Here is a 22,152-nt window from a genome sequence, read left to right on the forward strand (position 1 = left end):
CCAGCTGCAATCTCTGGGCCTGCAGCAGAGTCTCACTCACCTGCCAAAGCAGAAAGCTCAGGCGCTGTGCTCACAACGGGCTCGTCTGATGCAAAGCTGTCAGAGCAATGTGAGGGCAGAGCCAGCCCAGCAGAGCCCTGGCAGAGCCCAGAGCAGCCTCAGCACCCGCAGAGCCCAGCTGCAAGGAGAGAAAGCAGAAAGTGCCCGTCAGCTGAGGGCTCCTGTCCCTTGTGCCAAGGCCTGCAGTGCCCAGGCCATGCTGGCTGTGCCCAGAGCTGTGCCCAGAGCTGCCCATCCCTGCTGCCTTTGGCACAGAGCAGGAGGGCAGGACCTGTGCCCAGCGTGCAGCCAGCCACGGCACATCCAGCCCTCAGCAGCTGCCCAGGGCAGGATGCTCCTGTGCTCGCTGCCAGCTCCCAAAAGCTCTGATCCCACCCTGCCAAGCACACAGGGACCCACCTCACACCAGCCACGGCTGGAAGAAAAGCTGCTCCCAAACCATGGCCTCAGCATCCTCCAAGGGCATGGCCCATCCACGCCACAGCTGCTCCCAAGCACTTCCCCATCCACACTGGACCACCTGGAACGCTTCCTCTGGAAAAACAAACAACACATTATTGAAATAAGGTCAGATGCAAAAAGGAAAAACAAGAAAAACAGTAAAAACTCTTATCTCTGTCAGGGCCTTGAGGAAGGCCCAACCCCCACATGCCAGGAAAAAAGTCAGCCATGGCTGTGGGAAACCCACACTTTCTCTCTTCCCCCCTGCACTGCCCCCCAAAATCATGGTGACCCCAAAGCAAACAAGGGCAGTGGAGCAGCCCAAGCCCTTCCTTGCCTGCACAGCAAAGCAGCTGGGCACAGGTTCTGGAGCCCCACCTCTGCTCCCACCATGGGGATTTGTTTGTGTTGGGCTGGCTGCCCCAGCCCCAGCCCCAGCCCGGGGCACGGTGGGTGCTGGGGGCTGTTGGCAGGGCCAGGAGCCCACTCCCATTTCGTACCCACCCCAGGCCATCCCCCAGCCTCCCAAAAAGCAGCTGGGCAGCGACTGAAGAATGAGTTGCATCTGCCCCAGCAAAGGGGGAACCTTTGGTTCCCCGCCAAGCTGGGCCAGGCCCAAATCCAGCAGAATTTCCCCAGGTGGGGACTCATCTGCAAATTCCCTGTGGAGTTTGGCTTTAAAAAAGGTGCCAGAATCAAAGTCCATCACCTTCAGCCTCCAGTGGCCAGGCTGAGGAAGAGCTTGTCATCCTTGATGTCACCCTTGCTGTCTCCAGCAGCAGCAGCAGCAGCAGCAGCAGCAGCAGCAGCATCCCCACCCGGTACAGCTTCTCCAGGGGCTCCTTCTCCTTCCCTGCGGGCAGACCAGGCTCTCAGGGCTCTGCCCAGGGCCCCAGCTGTCAGGGAACCAGGACAAGCAAAACCAGCTGGGATGGCGGCCACCAGTGCTGGGTAGAGCAGCTCAGCTCCAGCACAAGGGCTGTGTGTTCCCATCGCATGACCCCGGTGCAGTGACACAGGCAGCACAAAAAGGGTTAGGTTCCTTTGCTTCTCATTGCCAAGGTATATGTGGAGCAGGAACTTACCAGGGCTCTGGATCAAAGTGTGCCTGTGGCTCTCTCCCTTCTTCTATGGCAGAGGAATATCCCACATCCAAGGATAAAAGAACAGGTCTTCCAGTGCGGGTCTATCCAAGGAGTTCACGGATAAACACCACCTGATCAGATCTTTGCACTCTGGGGAGAGAAAGCAGAAACTGACGGTCAGCCAGAGAAGGCTCCTGTCTGCTTTACCCCACTATTCCCATGCCCAGTCCATGCTGGATGTGCTCAGAGCTGGGCCTAAACTTTCCCATCAATTCCCTGTCTTGGAGGAGAGCAGGAGAGCAGGACATGTGCCACCTCTTCAGCAGCTGCCAGAGCGGGATGCCCACGAGCCCGCTGCTGGCTCCCAGCACTAGGATTCCCCCCATGCCCAGAGAAGAGGATCCACCTTGAGAGAGCCTTTGTGGCAGCGGGAGCTGGCCCCAGCTGAGGTTCCAGCCCCTCCTGAAAGGGTGCTCCCCGCAGACCATCTGGTGCAGCAGGATGCCCAGGGACCAGACCGTTGCTGCCTCGCCATGGTACCAGCCAAAGTCGTTCCACTCCGGGGGGCTGTAGGACAGTGTTCCTATGGAATACAGATGGAGTTCATCAGGGGGATGCTGCTGCTCCCAGAGCCTGGCACCAGCATCCCTGGGCCTGCGGGGGCTGCATCAGGGGCACACAGGGTGACCACTGCCCTCTCGCCAGCATCTGGGACTTGTGCACAAAGTTAGGGTTGGAAAAGAAGCCTCTGGTGCTGTTAGAGGGCAGCCCTGGCTAGGCCCGACCATGACATGCAAAGGAAAAACCCACTCCATGCTGGGGAAAAAACATGCCCTTATCCTCCCTGCCTGAATTGCCCCAAAAATATTATGAAGACAAGGGAAACAGGGCGAGTGGAGCAGCCCAAGCCCTTCCTCTCGTCTGCACACCAAAGTGGCTGGGGCACAGGTTCCGCCCTCCCTCTCTGCTACCCCCACCCACGGGGGTTTTGGTAGGGCTGGCTGCCTCAGCCCAGCCCCAGTCCTGGGCAGAGTGGCTGGCAAAGGCTGCCAGCAGGGCTGGAAGATGGCTGCCCACCCAGCCCCACTCTAAAGCAACTCAGCTGAGGACTCAGTGCCCTGACTGGCAGCAAAAGGGAGAATCCCCGCTGCCACAGCCAGCTTGGGCTGGGAGATGTTGGGCCATGAGATGTCAGCAGCGGGAGCACAGCCCTGGGTAGGCTCACCTGCAAAGTGAGTGTAGACTGTGTCCTGCAGGTAGGTGCCACAGCCAAAGTCAATCAGTTTGGCCTGCCCGGTGTCCAGGTCAACCAGGATGTTCCCTGGTTTGATGTCCCTGTGCAGGACCCCGCAGCTGGTGCAGTGCCGCACGGCCTCCAGCACCTGGCGGAACAGCGCCCGCGCCTCCTCCTCGGGCAGGAACCGCCGTGCCCCAATGAAACGCTGCAGGTCCTGACACTGCTCTGGCCGCTCCAGCATCATCATGATGCAGTTGGGGAGCTCGAGCCACTCCAGCAGCTGGACCACACCGGGGAAGCCAGTGGACACCTTGGCCAGCAGCACGATCTCCAGGGGTGCGCTGGTGCCGTCGGGCTGCGGGAGGAGCACGATGCCGTCACTGGGGCCGATGCCGTGCCAGGCCTGGGGAAGCCCTCAGCCAGGCCGGGATGCTCTGCGCCCTGCGCTGGCCCCACGCCCGCTCTCCCTCGGGGCGTCCAGGCGGCTCCCACCGTGCCGGGCCCCGGCTCATCCCTGGCCGGCAGCCCCGGCTGCTGGCCCCGCTCACTCACCAGCTCGCCCCAGTGCCGGACGCGGTTCCGTGGCACCCTTTTGATGGCCACCTGCAAGCCAAGGGCAACAGCGGGGTGAGCTCGCCGCCCGCACTGCGAGCCCCATCCTCCGCCCTCCGCCCTCCTCCTCCTCCATCCCCTCCTCCTGCGCCCGCCGCAGGCCCCGCCGCTCACCGGGGCGCCGTCCGAGAGCCTCGTGGCCGCGAAGACTCTGCCGAAGCCGCCGCGCCCCAGCAGCGAACCCAGCCGGTACCGCTCCTGCAGGGCCTCCTGCGCCTTCCCTGCGGGCGGGACGCGGCTGTCAGCGCTCGGCCCGGGGCCAGCAACGGCCCCCGAGCGCCCCTCACCCGCCCCGGGCCGGCCATGCCCAGGCGTTCGCTCCCAGGAACGCGGCACGGGAGGCTCGGGGCCGGCGGCCGCGCTGCCGAGCGGCGGAGCTCGGGCCGGGGAAGCCGCAGCGGAGGCGGCGGGAGCGGCCGCGCCGCGTGTGTGCTCCGCGGGCCCCGGGAGGAGCCGGGGCTGGGGCTGGGGCCGGGGCCGGGAGTGGACCCTGCCTCGGGGCCGGGGTCGGGCTCGGGCCAGGCGGAGCCGAAGGGCGGCGATGCCGCCCCCGCCCCACGCACTGATGCCCGCCCAGCAGCGCCACCGCCAGTACAGCCCGAGCCGGGCGGAGGCGAGACCGCGGCGGGACGGCCGGGGCCGGGCACGGGGCAGCCCCGCCCGGGGCCGGGGGCGGGCCGGGGGCATGGCCCGGCCCTGCAGGGGAGAGGGAGGCGGGGAGAGGAGAGGGAACCCGGGCAAGGGACCCCGAGAGAAGGGTGCCCGACAGCGGGAAAGGGAGAGAAAGAGCGAGAGAAAGAGAAAGAACGATTTTTCTAGTCTGTCTGCTTTTGCTGCTGCCGCCGCTGCCGCCGCTGCAACTGAAGCACCGGGGCCGTTCGTCCCCGTGTCCGTTCCCCGCTCGCCCCACGAGCCCCACGTTCGAGCCCCGCGCGCTCCGGGGACAGCCTCTCCGTCTGCCCAAACACGGGAACTTTGCAGCCTTGAGCCCACATGCAGAGCCCTGACTCCAGCACACTGGCACAGCGATCCCCTCGCTCACTGCTGTGCATTGTCCTTGCTGAGGGTCAGACACTGTCGGGCCACCTTCCCTTGGGGTAGGATTCCTACCTGAGCCCAGCACTGCACTCACACCTCCTGTGTTGTTTTCCAGTAAAAACAGGGGAAGGAAAACTGTGTGTGGCTCATGGTATTTTAGAGTGTCTAAAAATCACTAAGTCACCGATCTTAGAGGTGCTGTGCATCTGGAATTACTGGGATGGAGATGCAGTGCAACATGGAAAAGGGGAGCATAGAAATAAATAGAGGAAAGCATCTTTGATTGTTTCTTTCATTTTCATTTCCCTTCTGGAAAGTTTCCATTTTCCAGGAATCTTCTCCTGTCTGCTCATGGAGAACAAGGTCAAGCTTCTCTCACAAGATTTTCCACCAGGAAATTAGGCCACTGGTGAAATTTTCATGATGACTGTTTGTGCTGGCTTAGGGCAAATTTTGGGAGGAAATCTCCAAAAGGGGTCCGTCTAGAAAGCAAGTTCAAGCGGCCCCTCCCCCTACTAGTTCCGGAAAACACTTCCCTGGAGAAAAGTGAAAAAAACCCAGTTTATTCAACAAGTAAAGTATTCACAAGTATGAAAAATGAATAATATTAAATAAGACATCAGACAGTGCTGAAGAGATGGCAAATTCAGAAAGTCCTTTTTGTGGGTTGCAGTTGGCTCGCTCAGTCTCTTCTAAGTCCCTCTGGTGCTGGAATGCAGTGTCCCAGAGCTCGGTGGGCCACAGGTGTGAGGTGCCGGTGTTTTTCTGGGTTTTCAGTCCAGAGCAGGTTTAAACAGTTCCAAGAAAAAAGAAAGTCACAGTCCAAGGAACTTCTCTGCCCCAGCTAGCTAAAAAAAGTTGTTAGGCCTGGCCTGTGAAGGCACTGGGAAATTTCCAAATCTGGGCACTGGCATTGCCAGCAAACACAAGATCTGGATAATGCTGGTGCCCGAACCTGGAAATTTCCAAATTTTGGCTTTCTGTGCCAGGAAATCATTAGGCTTGGTCTGTGCCAGCACCAGGAAGTTTTCAGATCTGGGTGCTGTCGCTGCCAGCAAACACCAGATCTGGGTGGTGTCATTGGCAGCAACAGAAATCTGCCAGATTTGGGCTCTGCTGGCACCGGGAAATTTCCAAATCTGGGTTCTGGTGCAGGAAACACAAGATGTGGGCGGTGCCAGACCCAGGAGCAGGAAGCTGCCAGGTTTTGGATTTCTGTGCCAGCAAATTGCTCCACTTGGGCTGTGCCAGAATAGGGAAATTTCCAGATCTGGGCACTGGCAGTGCCAGCAAACAGCCCATTTCAGGCTCCAGGCTCCAGGAAGGACTGGATCTGGATGCCTTCCTCTTTTCTTTCCTTCTTTGTTTCCTTCTTTCTTGGGATCCTGCTGCCAGCAAACTCCAGATTGGGTGGTGCTGGCAAGGGGAAATTGCCAGGTTTTAGCTTTCTTTGCCAGCAAATTCTGGACATGGGTGGTGCCAGAAGAGGGAAATTGCCAGAGGTGGGCACTGGCAGGGCCAGCACACACCAGATCTGGGTGGGGAATGTGCCAGCACCAGGAAATTGCCAAATGTTAACTTGCAATGCCAGCATATTTCTTGAATTATGCTGTACAGGAACCTGAAAAATTCTGGATCTGGGCACTTGTGGTGCCAGCAAACACAAGATTGGGTTGCTGTAGGTACCAGGTATTTGCAAGGTTTTGGCTTTCTTTGCCAGAAAGTACTTGATTTGGGCTGTGCTGGCACCGGGAAATTCCCGCATCTGGGCACTGGTGGTGCCAGCAAACACTGGATCTTGGCATTGCCAATGACGGTAGCAGGGAATTGCCAGATTGTGGCTTTCTTGACCAGAAAATTGCTGGACTTGGCTCTGCCAGAACAGGGAAATATCCAGATATGAGCACTGCCAGTGGCAGCAAACACCAGGACTGGGCACCTGTATTGGCATCAGGAGACTGCCGGATTTTGGCTTTCAGTGCCAGCAAATTGCTGCACTTGGGCTATGCCAGCACTGGGAAGCTGCTGGGTTCTGGCTTTCTTTGCCAGAAAATTGCTGCATTTAGGTTTTGCTGACACTGAGAAATTTCCAGATGCTAATTTTCTGTGCCAGCAAACTGCTGGAATTAGGCTGTGCAGGCATCTGAAACATGCCCGATCTGGGTACTGGCGGTGTCAGCAAACCCGAGATCGGGTTGCTGTAGGTACCAGGTCTTTGCTTGGTTTTGGCTTTCTTTGCCAGCAAATTGCTGCACTTGGGCTGTGCCAGAATAGGGAAATATCAAAATCTGGGAACTGGCAGTGCCAGCAAACACCACATTTTAGGAAGGACTGGATCTGGACCCGTTCCCTCCCTGCCTCCCTCCCTCAACAGGCGTCAGAATGGCTGGAGAGCAGCCAGGCAGAAAGGGACCTGCAGGGACTGATGGACAGCAGGCTGGACATGAGCCAGCAGTGTGCCCAGGTGGGCAAGGAGGCCAATGGCTCCTGGCCGGGATCAGGAATGGTGTGGCCAGCTGGAGCAGGGCAGGGATTCTTCCCCTGTGCTCAGCACTGCTTGGGCAGCACCTCGAGTGCTGTGTCCAGTTCTGGGCCCCCAATTTAGGAAGGACATGGAGGGGCTGGAGCATGTCCAGAGAAAGGCAACAAGGCTGGAGAGGGGTCTGGAGCACAAGTCCTGTGAGGAGCAGCTGAGAGAGCTGCGGTTGTTTATCCTGGAGAAGAGGAGGCCCAGGGGAGACAAGGCAGTGTCAGGGCACAGGGTGGACTTGATGATCTCTTTGGCTTGTTCCACCATTGCTGATTCTGTGCTTCTCTGAAGCCACCCATGGAGCAGCTGCAAGATGAGCCCTGGGCCTCCTCTTCAGGAGCTCCAGCAGCCCAGGTCCCTCAGCTTCTCCTGGCAGCCCCAAAGCCCATCCTGTCAGTCCTGCTGAGCCTCTGCAGCTCCTCCTCACTGCCCAGAACAGGGACCCCCAGAGCCAAACACAGCAGCCCAGATGTGCCCCCTGGCCTGGGGTGCCTCTGGCAAGGGAGCAGCACCAGGCAGTGCAGGAGCCTGCCGATAATTCCTGCAGCACTTGTAGGATGGTCCTGCTCCCCAAGGGACGTTCCCATGGTGCCAGGTCAGGGAGGGAACAGGGGTAGGCAGTGGTAAGAAGTTTGTATCAGGAAGAGGAAAGAAGGCAAAGGTGAAGCAGAGGAAATGCTGAGGGCAGTTTGGGGGTGGTTGCCACGCAGCCCTGGCTGTGCGTAACAGCATCTGCAGTGGGACAGAAAACTCCCAGCTGATGGGAACAAACTTTCTGGCTGAGTGCAGAGGCCAGGACAACGCTGAGTGGTTTCCCTGGTGTCCCCCAGCCCTTGCTGGCCCCAGGGGCTGATGGCATTTGTGATCCCTCAAGCTCATGTCCCCACAGCAACAGCATGGGGTGCTCCCCCTGCTCTGTGCAATGCAAACAGGGGGTGCTGAGGCAGTGCTGCCGTGTCTGTGCCTGCAAGGATGGGGCACCTGTGTGAGCTGGGGGAGAGGCCAGGGCTGCAGAGGGGGGATGTTGTTGGCAGCTCCATGAGGACGCTCTGGGACGCTGCCCTGGGCTGTCCAGCGCACTGGGGATGGATCAGCCCCTGCTCTGCTGCTCCTTCCCGTCTGCCCCAAGGCCCTTGCAGAGCACCAGCCATGCTGCCCTCAGCTGCCATGGCAACCAATGCCTGGTCCCGTTGTGATGGTTGGTGGCCATGGAAAGCTGCCCTGGGCCCTTGCTCAGGGCTGGTGTCAGTGCCCAGAGCCAGAGGGGATCCCTTGCGGGGGGCTGTGCCATGGCCACCTGCCCTGTGCCGCGCTGGCCGCTCAGGCACCAGGAACCAGCAGCCAACAGCACTGCCAGGGCCAAAGGCCAGGTCAGCCAGGCAGAAAGGGGCAGGGCTGGGCACTGTTTCCATGGCAACTGGCACTGGGGGGGACACCTGGGTCACCTGGCCTGGCAGTTGCCATGGAAACCCCTGGCAGGGACTGAGGGCACAGCCCCTGGCACTGAGACACTGCTGGGCCGGGTGCTGAGCACAGGGCTGAGCACGCAGAGATGGTTTTGTTCTTGCTGAGCTGCAGCACAGCCAAGGCCTGTCCTGCCCCTCGTCAGCCACGCTGGGGAGGGGCTGGGGCTGCGGGGGAGCTGGGCAGGGGACACAGCCAGGACAGGGGACCCCAACTGAGCCCGGGCATAGCCCAGACCAGAGCACATCATGCTCAGGGTGTGAAGGGGGGAACAGGGAGGAAGGGGGAAATTTTGGAGTGAGGGCTTTTGCCTTCCCAGGGAACACTTAGGCAAGAGGGGGCCCTGTTTCACCAGTGGGCAGGGTCACTGCCAAAGACACAGACACCAACTTAAGGAATTGTGTCATTTATATCATGCACAGCTGCAAAGCGTTACAAAAGGATAAACTCAGCAAAGCACATCATCATTAGCAAAGAATTACAAAGGAAAATCAGCAATCCATCATAACTCATCGTTACGTTTTGATGACCAATCCCTTGGTGAAACACTAGAGGTGTTTGTGGCAGACAAAGATTCTGGCTGACTATCAAGGTACACCTTACAGATACCAGTAGTACTTTAGTGACACCGTTCTTCATTCTTTTTTCTCAATCTCATTGGAGTTAGGAACAAGAATTCTGTTGTCCCTGGAGCTGGCACCTTTTTAATTCCAGAATAATGCCCCCAGGCCCTTTGCTGTTCAGCTTTACCATGCTTTCTGTGGCTAACAAGGCTTGGGGGGCCCTTTCCCCTCTGGCTGGAAGGGGCCCGGTCCCAGTCCCTGAGGGGCACCCAGGCTCCTGGATGGAATTCCTGTGCAATTGGAATGGAATGGAATGGAATGGAATGGAATGGAATGGAATTACTGTGACATCCCTCAGTGTCACAGCAGCCTTCACATGCAGCCCCGTGGATCAGAGCAATTCCTAAAGGGGCCCTTGGGGCAAACAGGGAGATCTGGTCTGGCAGGATGTGTTAAACAATATAAACAATGGATACATATTGTTTACACATATGTGTATACACATATATGCCCACATATATATGTGAATATATTTATATATGAAATATATAAATGTGTATATATATATATATATGTATGTCTTATTATACTATAAATATGTATATAGATATTTATTATATCTATATTTCACTTGTACAAATGCATATCAGCTCAAGATTAAAACCTTCTTCTGTTGCTCCATGTGGGAGCATTCCAACAATAATTGTTCCTTCTGAAGGTGCTGTTTCCTATGCATTCTCAACAAATTCATCTTTGTCTGCCCAAACCCACAAGGTCTTTTCCTTTTCCATTTGAAATTTTTGGATGCATTTGAAGCCATCCAGGGGTGCAGCTTCTTTTACCGGACTGCCCCACTGCTCACACAGGGCTCTGACCTCAGCCCACTCCAGAGCCAGGGAACTCCAGGGAAGGGCTTCCCAGCTGGGAATTTCTGAGGGGACTGATTCCTCACATTGACACTGAACAAGTGACATTTTGTTGGGATCTGGCCAGACTGTGCCAGTTTTGTTTTACCAGTGGGCAGGGTCAGCACCAAATTCCTTCAGACTCCAGCTGAAGGAATCAGTGTCATTTCCTGCAGTTCAGAGCAGCAAAGAATCACCAAAGGAGCAGCTCAGCAATGCACCCAACTATCCCCACCAAAGATTGCCTGCAGTGATTAACAAAGATCCAGCAGCATTTACCCTCAGCCTTTACCATCCCCCAGACCCACACAGCAGCTGGGGAAGCTGTCACAGCCAAGGGCTGCAGAGCCACTCCTGGGCACTGGGAATTCCTGCAGGTGCCTCCAGCCCCAGGTGAGGCTCCAACCCCGCTGGGAGAGGGCCCAGCTCTGACAGTGCTGAATGAACAAACTGACAGCAGTGCTAGTGTGGCCACATCTGCTTTCATCCTCCTCTTGGGTCCTTCCCAGAGCCTGGCCAGGGCTCAAGGAGGAACCAAGGGAGGTGACTTTGACCATACAGCCCCAAACCAGGCCAGATGTCAGATTTCACGGCCTTGTCTGGCTTCTAAATACACAAAGGTCAATACACGTTTCACTAATGAGTGGCTACATCTATCACAGCGCTAATGACCATGCATATCTCATTAGGGAGCAGATACAAAGATAACCTTTGCTTGGAAGGCTCATCCAGAGGCCACCTTTGGCGCAGGGCCTGCTGTCCAGGCCTCACTCAGGGCTGGTGTCCAGGCCTTGGCACTTCAGGGACGTGGTTTAGTGCTGGGCTTGGCACTGCTGGGTGAGCAGCTGCACTGGGTGAGCTCAGAGGGCTTTTCCAACAGAAAGGATTCTGCGATTCCATGATTATATCCACTGCATTCAGTTGGGGCTATTTTAGCAGCATTCCTTTGCTCCAAAAGTTTCCTCTTGCCCAGCTCCTGGGACCTGAGGCTTCAGGTCCTTCAGCTCCTGGTGCTGAGCTGCTCATGCTGAACGCGAGGACTCGGAGAGAAGAACACAGTCCATGCAATTCCTTCTGGGACATGGAGAGGGGAGGCTGTGTAAGCAGGAGCATTGTTTGCTGTGGCCTCCTCTCTGCCCTTCACGCCTTTCAGCGCTTTGAACCAGCCAAGAGCTTTCTCCAAGAGTGCAATGGAGCAGCTGTTCCTGCTCCCAGGCCTGGCTCTCTCCAGTCTCTGCCCTTGCCTGGTTCTGTCCCTCTTGCTGTGCCCTCTGTTCCCCCAGGGCTCGCTGGCTGCTGCCCAGGACTGTGGCACTGGCACAGATCCAGTGCTCCAGAGCCTCCTTTCTGTGCCCTTGGAGCTGTCTGGGCACAGCAGCCTTTTCCATCTGGAAGCTCCCCATGGACAGGGAGTGCCCAGCTCCGTTCCTTGCACAGCCTCCAGTAGTCCAGGGCTGCCATCTCCAGTCCCTGCTGGCACTGGGGGCTCCCAGGTGCCTCAGGCTGCTGTGACACCGCTGCACACGGGAGGGAAGAGGGGCAGGGGCTGTGCTCAAAGTCAGCTCCATCTGCTGCTGCTGCTGCTGCTGCTGCTGCTGCTGCTGCTGCTGGGGGGTCATTTGTGCAGCCCTGGTCCAGAGTCAGGGATCAGACCCTGCCAGTCTCTTCCAGCCCTGGCTGCTCAGAGTTTGGGCCTTGGAGCCTCAGGTGGCCAAAAGCAGCTGCTGCTGGTCCCTCTGTGTGCCCGAGTTCAGCAGTGCTGCTCCATCAGTGTGTGGCCAGCAACGGGGAAAAGCCTCAGCCCTGCAGGGCCAGGAGCTGCCGGGCTCTGCCTGAGCAGCTCAGCCAGCAGGAAGGGAGCTGCTCCACAGGGGAACCAGGAGCAAAGGACATTCCTTTGATAGGACATGTTTTCTTCTGAAAGGAGAAAAAAGGAAAAAGCTAAAAAATAGGTAAATTGTAAAAGATAGGAACAAAATCCAAGTGTTAGTGAAAAAACATAACATAATAACATAGTGAAAAAAACAAAACATAAAGGCAATGTTACATTCTTTGCATTAAGAGGTAAATGATCTTTTGGAAAAGAGAACTCAGTTATTTCCATTGTAAATGTGCTGATGACATGGATCCATCTTTGTGACCTCAAAAGCCTCTTAAAAGATTTTGGGCTTTGTTTCCAACACTGGTATTTGAAATTGTAGTCAAAGCAAGAGAAAATTGCTTAGTGCCCTTCCAGCTCCAAGCAGGACTGGGAATGGAAGCTCTGTCAAAACCCAAATCCTTTAGAAGATGACCTTCATTCTCAGCCTGGAAACGAGCTGCACATTCCCTTTGAAACTGTCAGGGATTTCTTAGAGACAGAAAGTCCCACTGACAGCTTTTTGCTCTGGTTTGACAGTGCAGAAGGGCAATTCTCCATCCACCAGCTCCAGACTGCACTGCCTCAGGAGCACGGCCCACTCACCAGCTTTGGCCCACTCGTGGCACTTCTGGAGGAGGAAGAAAGAGCAATTGCACAATTCCAGCCAATCAAGAAGGAAGAATGGGACACACAGAACACCCTGTACAGATCCAGGCATTCAGCTGGGACTGTGGAGAGTTTGGGTCCCTGCCAGTTGGATGTGTGTCCCCAGCTGCAATCTCTGGGCCTGCAGCAGAGTCTCACTCACCTGCCAAAGCAGAAAGCTCAGGCACTGTGCTTGCAGCGGGCTCGTCTGATGCAGAGCTGTCAGAGCAATGTGAGGGCAGAGCCAGCCCAGCAGAGCCCTGGGCTGAGCCCAGCAGAGCCCTGGCAGAGCCCAGAGCAGCCTCAGCACCCGCAGAGCCCGGCTGCAAGGAGAGAAAGCAGAAAGTGCCCGTCAGCTGAGGGCTCCTGTGCCCTTGTGCCAAGGCCTGTGGTGCCCAGGCCATGCTGGCTGTACCCAGAGCTGTGCCCAGAGCTGCCCATCCCTGCTGCCTTTGGCACAGAGCAGGAGGGCAGGACCTGTGCCCAGCGTGCAGCCAGCCACAGCACATCCAGCCCTCAGCAGCTGCCCAGAGCAGGATGCTCCTGTGCTCGCTGCCAGCTCCCAAAAGCTCTGATCCCACCCTGCTAAGCACACAGGGACCCACCTCACACCACCCATGGCTGGAAGAAAAGCTGCTCCCAAACCATGTCCTTAGCCTTCTCCAAGGGCACGGCCCATCCACGCCACAGCTGCTCCCAAGCACTTCCCCATCCACACTGGGCCTTCTCGAACGCTTCCTCTGGAAAAACAAACAACACATTATTGAAAAGAGGTTAGATGCAAAAAGGGAAAACAAGAAAAACAGTAAAAACTCCCATCTCTGTCAGGGTCTTGAGGAAGGCCCAACCCCTGAATGCCAGGGAAAAACCCAGCCATGGGTGAGGGAAGCCCACACTTTCTCTCTTCCCCCTTGCACTGCCCCCCAAAATCACGGTGACCCCAAAGGAAACAAGGGCAGTGGAGCAGCCCAAGCCCTTCCTTGCCTGCACAGCAAAGCAGCTGTGCACAGGTTCTGGAGCCCCACCTCTGCTCCCACCATGGGGTTGGTTTGTGTCGGGCTGGCTGCCCCAGCCCCAGCCCAGCCCGGGGCACGGTGGGTGCTGGGGGCTGTTGGCAGGCCCAGGAGCCCACTCCCATTTCGTACCCACCCCAGCCCATGCCCCAGCCCTGCCAAAAGCAGCTGGGCAGTGACTGAAGAATGAGTTGCATCTGCCCCAGCAAAGGGGGAGCCTTTGGTTCCCAGCAAGGCTGGGCCATGCCCAAATCTGGCAGAATTTCCCCGGCTGGGGACTCATCTGCAAATTCCCTGCAGAGTTTGGCTTTGAAGAAGGTGCCAGAATCAAAGTCCATCACCTTCAGCCTCCAGTGGCCAGGCTGAGGAAGAGCTTCTCATTCTTGATGTCACCCTCGCTGTCCCCAGCAGCAGCAGCAGCAGCAGCAGCAGCAGCAGCAGCAGCATCCCCACCCGGTACAGCTTCTCCAGGGGCTCCTTCTCCTTCCCTGCGGGCAGACCAGGCTCTCAGGGCTCTGCCCAGGGCCCCAGCTGTCAGGGAACCAGGACAAGCAAAACCAGATGGAATGGATACTCCAGGGACCTGGAGAACCATTCCCAGCAATTGGGAAAATCCTAGGTGCTCCATGCACCCATAGATGCGGTCTCCAAATCTGCCCCAAAATTGGGTCCAGCTTTTAGAGGCTATAAAGAGCAAGTCCAAGTGACTTGATGATATTTTTAGCCCAGAAAGCCCTGCAGCTGATGGTGCACTTCACAATCAGCAGGGGACACAGCTAGGCCAAAGCCCAGACCTCTGCTGGGAGGCTTTCTCCTCAAATACTCGTCAGACAAACCTCCATGCAAGTCACTTGGGAAGGTTTCTTCAAATGATACATTTCTGGCACACGACTACACAGGGTTATGGGAAAGATTCTAAAGCAGCTGCTGTGGAGTCAAAGAGGCAGCACTAAGGGTCCTTGTCATCTCTTTGTAGCTAAATCCCACTCTGCAGGAGCTAAAGGAGTTTGGAATGAGCTAGAGAGTGGACCTCTAAGTTTTTTACATGATGCCATTGCATTTTCTTCACTTCTACACAGACAGGAAGGGTGAGTTTGGCTCACATCTCCACCACATGGCTCACAGGGCCGCAAGACTTGTAGTTACAAGAGCTTTGAAGGATTTCTTGGCCAAGAAGATGCTGCCAACAAGGATATTTGTGGTTTGGAGCCAACCCTTCAATATTTCGTCTTAGGGACTCATGCTACAGTGTAAGCTTCCTTAGCCAATCATGTTATGACACACAAACTCACAGCACTGCATCCTAAGCTTCTTGTTTTCCATTTTAACTACTTGTATTTTTTTTAGATCTTGGACTCTAAAACTCTAAACTTTCCTCTACTTCAACATTCCTCCCCGTGTCTCTGCTATAAACTAGAAATCTGCATTCTCGCTTCTAGCACCTAAGTTTGGAAGCCCTTTCCAAGGTCTCAGACCAAATCCTGGGTTTAATTCTAAGCTTTGCTGACAAGACCAAAGGTCTGAGATTTCCCTGCATTTCAGTTTCCAACAACACTGATGCTGTTAGTTCCACAGTGCCCGGGATCCCTCTCGCAAGTCAACTCTGTCAGGATCAAGGCGGCTGCTGGGGGGCTGCTTGTGGCCTCTGACAGCCCATTGCTCAGGGCTTGCCAGCGCCCCAGCCCCTCAGGCCCTGCCCCAGCCCGGCCAAGCTGCCCGGCAGCAGCGCCACAGCCCCACAGCAGCTCCAGAGCAGCCCCGTCCAGAGGCACCTGGGAGCTCTCAGCAAGGCAGCCAGCAGCACACGGGCAGGAGGACACGAATGGCACTTCCTGCCTGGCACAGGGCTTGTGGCCATCTCCAGTCACCGCTCTGGCAGGGATCCCCGCAGCTCTGGCCTCTGCCCAGCCGCTCTGTGGGCAGCCCAAAGGCTTCAGCAGAACCACCAAAGGCCAAGGGGCTTCTGGCCATTTCCCCTTGCCCGCTGCACATGCCTGGGCAGCTGGCTGAGCACAAGCACCCTTTTCCCCCTGCAGGGCCTCAGGACCCCTCAGCCTGCTGTGCTGCTGAGCGCAAGCACCCTTTTCACCCTTTCCTGCCTCTTGCCCTGCAGACCTGGGCAGCAAAGAAAAGCTCCTGGCAGTCTGTGTATCAAAATACATTCTATAATTATTTACAGTAATCTATAATAATAATAATAATATATATAATTATCTACACCCTATAATTTATTTATTTTCAATATAGATAAAACAATGAAAAGAAGAACAGAAAAATATTAAAGAAAAGGAAAATTACCCCTGGCTCAGGTTGCCCCAGCAAAGACAGCCTCCAGGATCAGCTCTTCTCCTAAGTCTTCCGGCAGCACAGCCAGCCGAGCCCCGAAAGACGAGGCCGAGTCCTCCATGCCCTGTGCAGCTGATCCTGCAGCCTCTGGATGGTGGAATATCGCCCACGCTGTATTTCCCCCAGGACATGCAGCGTTTCAAGTGCCAGCTGCGACATGGCACTGCTTGTGTCCTCCGTCAGGCGTTCAAGGGCTGCAAGAGAGAGGAACAGAGGCACGGTCAGAGCCGGATCTGCAGGGAGCCCAGGAGAGCCCCCTGCCAGAGCCATCCCAGCCGGCTCTTGCCATGGCCAGGAGGGAGCAGGGAGCAAGGGGATCAGCCAGAAGCTGCTGGCCACGAATGGCCCACGGGGCCCTGAAAGCTCCGTGTGCTCTGCCCAGGGGAGAAGAGCCCTCCGCAGCCGGGACAGGGCTTGCAGCTGCCCTCGGCAGCCCGCGCTGGCAGCCCGCTGCCCTCACTCACCAGTGCAGATCAGCTGCAGCTCTTGCTGCTGCCCCCTCAGGTGCCGCCCGGCCATGCCTGTGAACACAGAGCCTGTCACGGCCCCAGCGGCACAGCTCCCTGCCAGCGGCGCTGCCGGCGCTGTGGCCACACGGGCTGCTGGCCCGGCGGGGCTCAGCCCGGCCCTTGCCGCACGCTGCCGCCCCAGGGCACGGCTGCCAGAGGGCGGCAGCAGCAATGCCCAGGCCAGGGGGGGCTCCACGGCGCCGAGCCCGGCTGGCGCTGCCGGGGCAGCAGGCGGGGCCGGGGCCGAGCTGCGGCGGGCCGGGCCGGGCCGGGGAGGAGCCCGGGCTCGGGACTCACCCATGAACCTGACGGCCGCCTCTCGCAGGGACTCCTGTGGGCTCTGCAGGTAGTGCAGTGCCCGGCGCAGGTGCTCGGCCGCTCGGCTCCTGTCCTGTGCCAGCTGGAGAGAGCGGCAAGAGGGAAGGGTTGGCGCGGGCTCAGCCCCTGGGCCGGGCGCTGCCTGCGCCCAGCCCCGGCCTCCCCTGCTCGCACAGCCCTGAGGCGCGGCCAGCAGCCGCTGGCCAAGGGCTCCCGAGGGCAGGGGGCAGAGGGCCGGCTGCTGCCCGGGGAGCCGCGGTGCCGCCCCGCAGCCCCGCCAGGCCGGGGCTCCATGGGTACCCGGCTTGGGGCCACGGGAGCCTGGAGAAGAGCCCGCCCGACCTCTGGCTGCAGCAGCGGGCAGGGGCACGCACAGGTGCCAGCCCCGCACACTGAGCACCGCCCTCAGGGGCCTTCTCCAGGCTGAGGCTGGGGCATGCAGGCCCTCCTTACCAGGAGCTCAGTGAACTTCAAGAGTTTCTCTTTCTTCACAGTTTTTTCAAGATCTTTCCTTTTCAGGAACTTGACTGCACAAAGCAGCGTTTCCCGAGAAGTCTAGAGAGCAGCAGAGATGCGGACATGGTCCCACAGCCCAGGGCACAGGAGCTGCAGCCTGGAGGAGGCTGCGGTCCAGCAGGTGCAGGGCAGGAGGCAGCCGAGCCCCCTGCCAGGGGGACAGCAGCAGCCCACAAGTCCTCACCTGTGCCACACGCAGATTCTCATCATGGCAGTGGAAGAGCAGTGGGAGCAGGCTCTGACACACCTGTGTCATCAGGGGTTTTTTTCCTTCTTCTTCTACAGCAGAAATCAAGGTGTGAAAGACAATCATGGAGAGCTGCTGCACCTGGCTATCACTCTGTAGAACAGGAAGGCAGCAAGAGCTCAGCATCAGCTGGTTCTGGCCCACATTGGCACAGGCCTGCATCTGCACAGGGCACCAAGTGTCCGGGCAGCAGCCAGTGGCCGTGGCTGGGGGCACAGAGCCTTACATAGTCAAAGAGTGGCAGGAACACCTTAGCCAAATGCAGGGCAATGGGACTGGGTATGCGGGCACCATTATCCAGGAACAGATAGCCCAGTAGCATGGTGGTCATCCTGAGCCGCAGGAGCTCCACGAGCCTTTCAGTCAGGCTCCACATTCTTTCGGCCTGTGTGGAACACGACTTTGTGAAAGGCCACCCTGCTGCCACAGGGCCCAGAGGCCAAAGGCCTGTCCTGAAGCACTGGGGCAGCTGAAGCGGGAGGCAGGAGAGCTGGGAGCAGCTGCCACAGCGCCCAAAGGCCAGGCAAGGCCAAGCGACTGCGTTGCCCAGCCCCATGCTGCCTGCACGGCTTCAGCCACTGCCCCCTTCTCACCAGTGGGGAATGGTCCCTGAGTGGGAGGAGGGCCCTGAGCAGCTGGCTGCCAATGTCTGCACGGTCCCTCTGCAGGTGCCATGACAAGACAAGATCCATGATGCTGTCCCTGCATTCCCTCAAGTCCAGGCACTCGAGGACCTGAAAGGCACAGGGCAGTGACGGGGGAGCCGGCCGGCCGGCAGGAGCCCAGAAGCGCACAGGGCCGGGCCCAGGCAGCAGCACAGGGCACGGGCACTGTCCTGGCAGCTGTGGCTGCGAGAGGCCAGAGGGCTGGGAGGCTGCTCAGCCAGGCAGCGCTGGCCATCAGGCTCACCTCCACAAGGAACGCCAGGGCAGGGAAATCCCAGTATGGCATCTCTTTGCTGAGCATCTCAAGGAGGCAGCATAAGATCCTTTTACACAAGGGCCTGGATGCATGGCGCATCTCCCTGGAAGGTGGAAAATGTCACTAAGACCTTGAGCCGGGGGGGGAAGCCTCTCCCAGCACTGACTCACATGGTTCTTGTCCTTCCCCACCACCCACTGCCAGGGGACCTGGGCCCTTTGAGATGTGGCCGCTCCTGGGCACCCCCTTTCCCAGCCTTTTCCAGTCTGCTTGGCTGTCCCTCGTCCCTTTGGCCCACAGCCACGGGGACCATGTGGGACAGCCTGGGCACAGGGCACAAATGCCAGGAGCAATGAGGAGAAGGGGGTGTCTCACCTGGCCAGCAGAGCCACGGCAGAGTGGTGGGTATCAACGCAGAGCAGCGTGTCCCAGCCACGCTTGCCTTCCATTGACACCACCACCTGCTCACACTGGAGAAGGCAGAGCAGGGACTTCAGGGTCTGCACTGCAAACCTGTGGGCAGAGAGCAAAGCCCAGGTCACACTGGGAGCACTGGCTCCTTCACAGGCCATGTGGCAGGGACAGAAAGAGTGGGATGGAGCACCTGTTGGGGCTGGTGGCAAGGCCGTGCTCTTCCTGGCATTGCTTCCAGAAGGTATCAACCTCCTCTGGCATCTCTTCTGTGCTGAAGAACACTTGGAAGAGCAGATGCACAAACAGGTGGGGGAAATGTGGCGCCACTATACGTGGGACAGGGGCCTCCTGAAGGATCTTCCACATCACCAGGGTTGCCTGCAAGGGACAAAGCCCCCCGAGACAGCGCTCAGTGCCCAGGTGTCCGTGTGGCAGGGCCCAAGCTTAGCAGGGAGAGGCCCCGAGAGACCTTGGCAGGGGGAGCATGGGGCCTGGTGGGCCTGAAGGTGCCCCTGGGGCAGGTTTCAGGCCAGCACCTGAGGCAGGGAGATGCAGTGGGGGAAGGAGAATGGAGAGCTGCTGGAGAGGCAGCCTTGGGGCCAGCAAAGGCCAGTTGCAGAAACTCACAGCCAGGCCAAAGACACCCGTTTTGTCCCTATCGGAGGTGCACATGCTGTGCTCTGGCCAGCTCCCCAGCACATCCAGGAGTATCAGTTGCACTGCCTCCGCAGTCCTGAGCGAGCCCATGATGGTCTTCCACATGGTCAAAGCAGCTCTGTAGGGTTAGAGCTCTGTCTCAGGGGGGGTCTCAGACACGGCACCGTGGCCTGGGCATCCCTGGGGGCCCAGGCTGACCACGGGCTCTGCCTCTGCCTACTGGCCCTGGCCAGCAGCAGCCAGGCAGCCCAGCCCTGTGGAGACAGAGCCCTTAGGGGCAGCAAGGCAGCATGGCAGCAGGCTCGGTGGCTGACGTGCCAGGGTTGGGAAAGGGAGCAGCCAGAGGGCCCTGGTACTCTCTGTTGCTCAGACACCTGGGACAGGTGGTACAGGCTGATGGGCTGGGAAGGCCTGAGCCCTGTGGGCAAGTGGGCCCCATACCTGTCACAGGACGGGGCCACACGCAGGAGCGTCATGACTGCATCACCCGGGTGTGCTGCAGTGAGATTCAGCAGGGCCTTGTCCAGCCTGTGCTCGGTAGAATCATTGGTCATGAGCCAGCGGTGAATGTACCTCACCATGGCGGGCACCTGGAGAAGGCACAGGGAGACTTGGAAAGCTGCCAAAGGGAACAATGTCCCCAGGGTCCCGAGAGGTCCTTCCCTTCCCAGCGCACTGCCATGGCCTCAAAGGCTCCCAGGGACCACCAGGTGTGGCTGGAGAAGGCACGGGACTCATGGGGGAATTGAAGCCTGGCCCCAGCTGCTTACTTGTTCTGGCCTGGCAACACCCTTCTCCAGGAGCAAATCCAGCAGGGCGGCACTGGTCTCATGTCTGAGGAGCTCTGAGTGAGCTCTGAGCCCAGTGCCCATGGTGCTGGTCTCTTCCTGCTGAATGCTCCGGATAAAGTCGCAAACGAGCTGTAGGAGAAGGCCAAGAAGCCGGGGATGTTGCATGGAGTGCTGCACACAAGGTGCTGGGCTGAGCAGGGACAGCAGGCCCAGCCCAGGTGGGGGTGGCTGCAGGTACCTGCGCTGTGCTGCGGAAGTGGCCATGTCTGCACTCCTGCTCCTGTGTGCGCTCCAGGGCTGCATCTGGCAAAGAGCGAGCGCAGCCAGAGCTGAGGGGCTGCGGGAGAGGCCGGAGAATACAGCCCAGCCCTGCGCTGCCCAGGCAGGGAGAGCCCCGGCATGGCCCAGGGGATGGAGCACGGCCCCTGTGGGGTGTCTGCTCGGCCCCTCTTCCATCCTGTCCGTGGGAATGGGATGGGATGGGATGGGATGGGATGGGATGGGATGGGATGGGATGGGATGGGATGGGATGGGATGGGATGGGATGGGATGGGATGGGATGGGATGGGATGGGATGGGATGCGGCCAAGTTGGCTGCAGGCTCCAGTCCTGCAGCCCAGCTCTGCCACTCACCCTCCTGCGGTGGATGGAACGGCACCGCCTCTTCATTCTCCTCTGCTGGAGCAGCTCCAGGGCCTTTTTCCTCCTCCTCCTCCACAGTGGCCAGCTTGGGCACTCGCGAGGCTCTCTGGCTCCCCAGCACCGAACGCAGCCGGTGTCGCTCCTGCAGGGCCTCCTGCGCCTTCCCTGCGGGCGGAACGCGGCGGTCAGCGTTCGGCCCGGGGCCAGCAACGGCCCCCGAGCGCCCCTCACCCGCCCCGGGCCGGCCATGCCCACGCGTTCGCTCCTTGGAACGCGGCACGGGAGGCTCAGGGCCGGAGGCCGCGATGCCGCGCGGCGGAGCTCGAACCGGGGAAAGCGCAGCGGAGGCGGCGGGAGCGGCCGCGCCGCGTGTGTCCTCCGCGGGTCCCGGGAGGAGCCGGGGCCGGGGTCGGGACTGGACCCTGCCTCGGGGCCGGGGCCGGGCTCGGGCCAGGCGGAGCCGAAGGGCGGCGATGCCGCCCTCGCACCAGGCACTGACGCCCGCCCAGCAGCGCCACCGCCAGTACGGCCAGAGCCGGGCGGAGGCGAGACCGCGGCGGGACGGCCGGGGCCGGGCACGGGGCAGCCCCGCCCGGGGCCGGGGGCGGGCCGGGGACATGGCCCGGCCCGGCAGGGGAGAGGGAGGCGGGGAGAGGGGAGGGACGCCGGGCAAGGGACCCCGAGAGAAGGGTGCCCGACCGCGGGAAAGGGAGAAGGAGAGAAAGAAAAAGAGAAAGAAAAAGAGAAATAGAAAGAGTGATTAAAACTATCTGTCTGCTGCTGCTGCTGTCGCCGCTGCTGCTGCCACCGCTGCCGCCGCTGCTGCTGCCGCCGCTGCCGCTGCTGCAACTGAGGCACCGGGGCCGTTGGTCCCCGTGTCCGTTCCCCGCTCGCCCCACGAGCCCCACGTTCGAGCCCCGCGCACCCCGGGGACAGCCCCTCCGTCTGTCCAAACACGGGAACTTTGCAGCGCTGAGCGCAGATGCAGAGCCCTGACTCCTGCACACTGGCACAGCGATCCCTCGCTTGCTTCTGGGCATTGTCCTTGCTGAGGGTCAAACACTGTCGGGCCACTTTTCCTTGGGGTAGGATTCCTACCTGAGCCCAGCACTGCACTTACATCTCCAGTGTTGCTTTCCTGTAAAAACAGGGGAAGGAAAACTCTGTGTGGCTCATGGTATTTTAGAGTGTCTAAAAATCACTAAGTCATCAATCCTAGAGGTGAGGTGCATCTGGAATTACTGGGATGGAGAAGCAGTGCAACATGGAAAAGGGGAGCATAGAAATAAATAGAGGAAAACATCTTGGATTGTTTCTTTCATTTTCGTTTCCCTTCC

At 58.8% G+C, this 22,152-nt stretch overlaps 1 protein-coding gene and 1 long non-coding RNA gene across 2 annotated transcripts; both read right to left on the reverse strand.

Moving 5' to 3' along the window:
• Positions 1-1,629: 1,629 nt before the first annotated feature.
• Positions 1,630-17,766, reverse strand: LOC141727875 (serine/threonine-protein kinase pim-1-like). The gene is made up of 7 exons (XM_074534159.1): positions 17,682-17,766; positions 15,911-15,994; positions 3,550-3,656; positions 3,376-3,426; positions 2,812-3,178; positions 1,993-2,169; positions 1,630-1,736 (listed from the first exon to the last, which is right to left on the reverse strand). The coding sequence occupies exons 1-7, from the start codon at positions 17,764-17,766 to the stop codon at positions 1,630-1,632; spliced, it is 978 nt and encodes a 325-aa protein (XP_074390260.1).
• A 1,157-nt stretch (positions 17,767-18,923) lies between these two features.
• Positions 18,924-19,952, reverse strand: LOC141727860 (uncharacterized). Its single transcript, XR_012578696.1, has 3 exons — positions 19,824-19,952; positions 19,353-19,500; positions 18,924-19,103 (listed from the first exon to the last, which is right to left on the reverse strand). It is a non-coding gene; the product is annotated as an uncharacterized LOC141727860 (long non-coding RNA).
• Positions 19,953-22,152: the final 2,200 nt, after the last annotated feature.

The sequence above is a fragment of the Zonotrichia albicollis genome, unplaced genomic scaffold (assembly GCF_047830755.1).
Source record: "Zonotrichia albicollis isolate bZonAlb1 unplaced genomic scaffold, bZonAlb1.hap1 Scaffold_257, whole genome shotgun sequence".
NCBI lineage: Eukaryota > Metazoa > Chordata > Aves > Passeriformes > Passerellidae > Zonotrichia > Zonotrichia albicollis.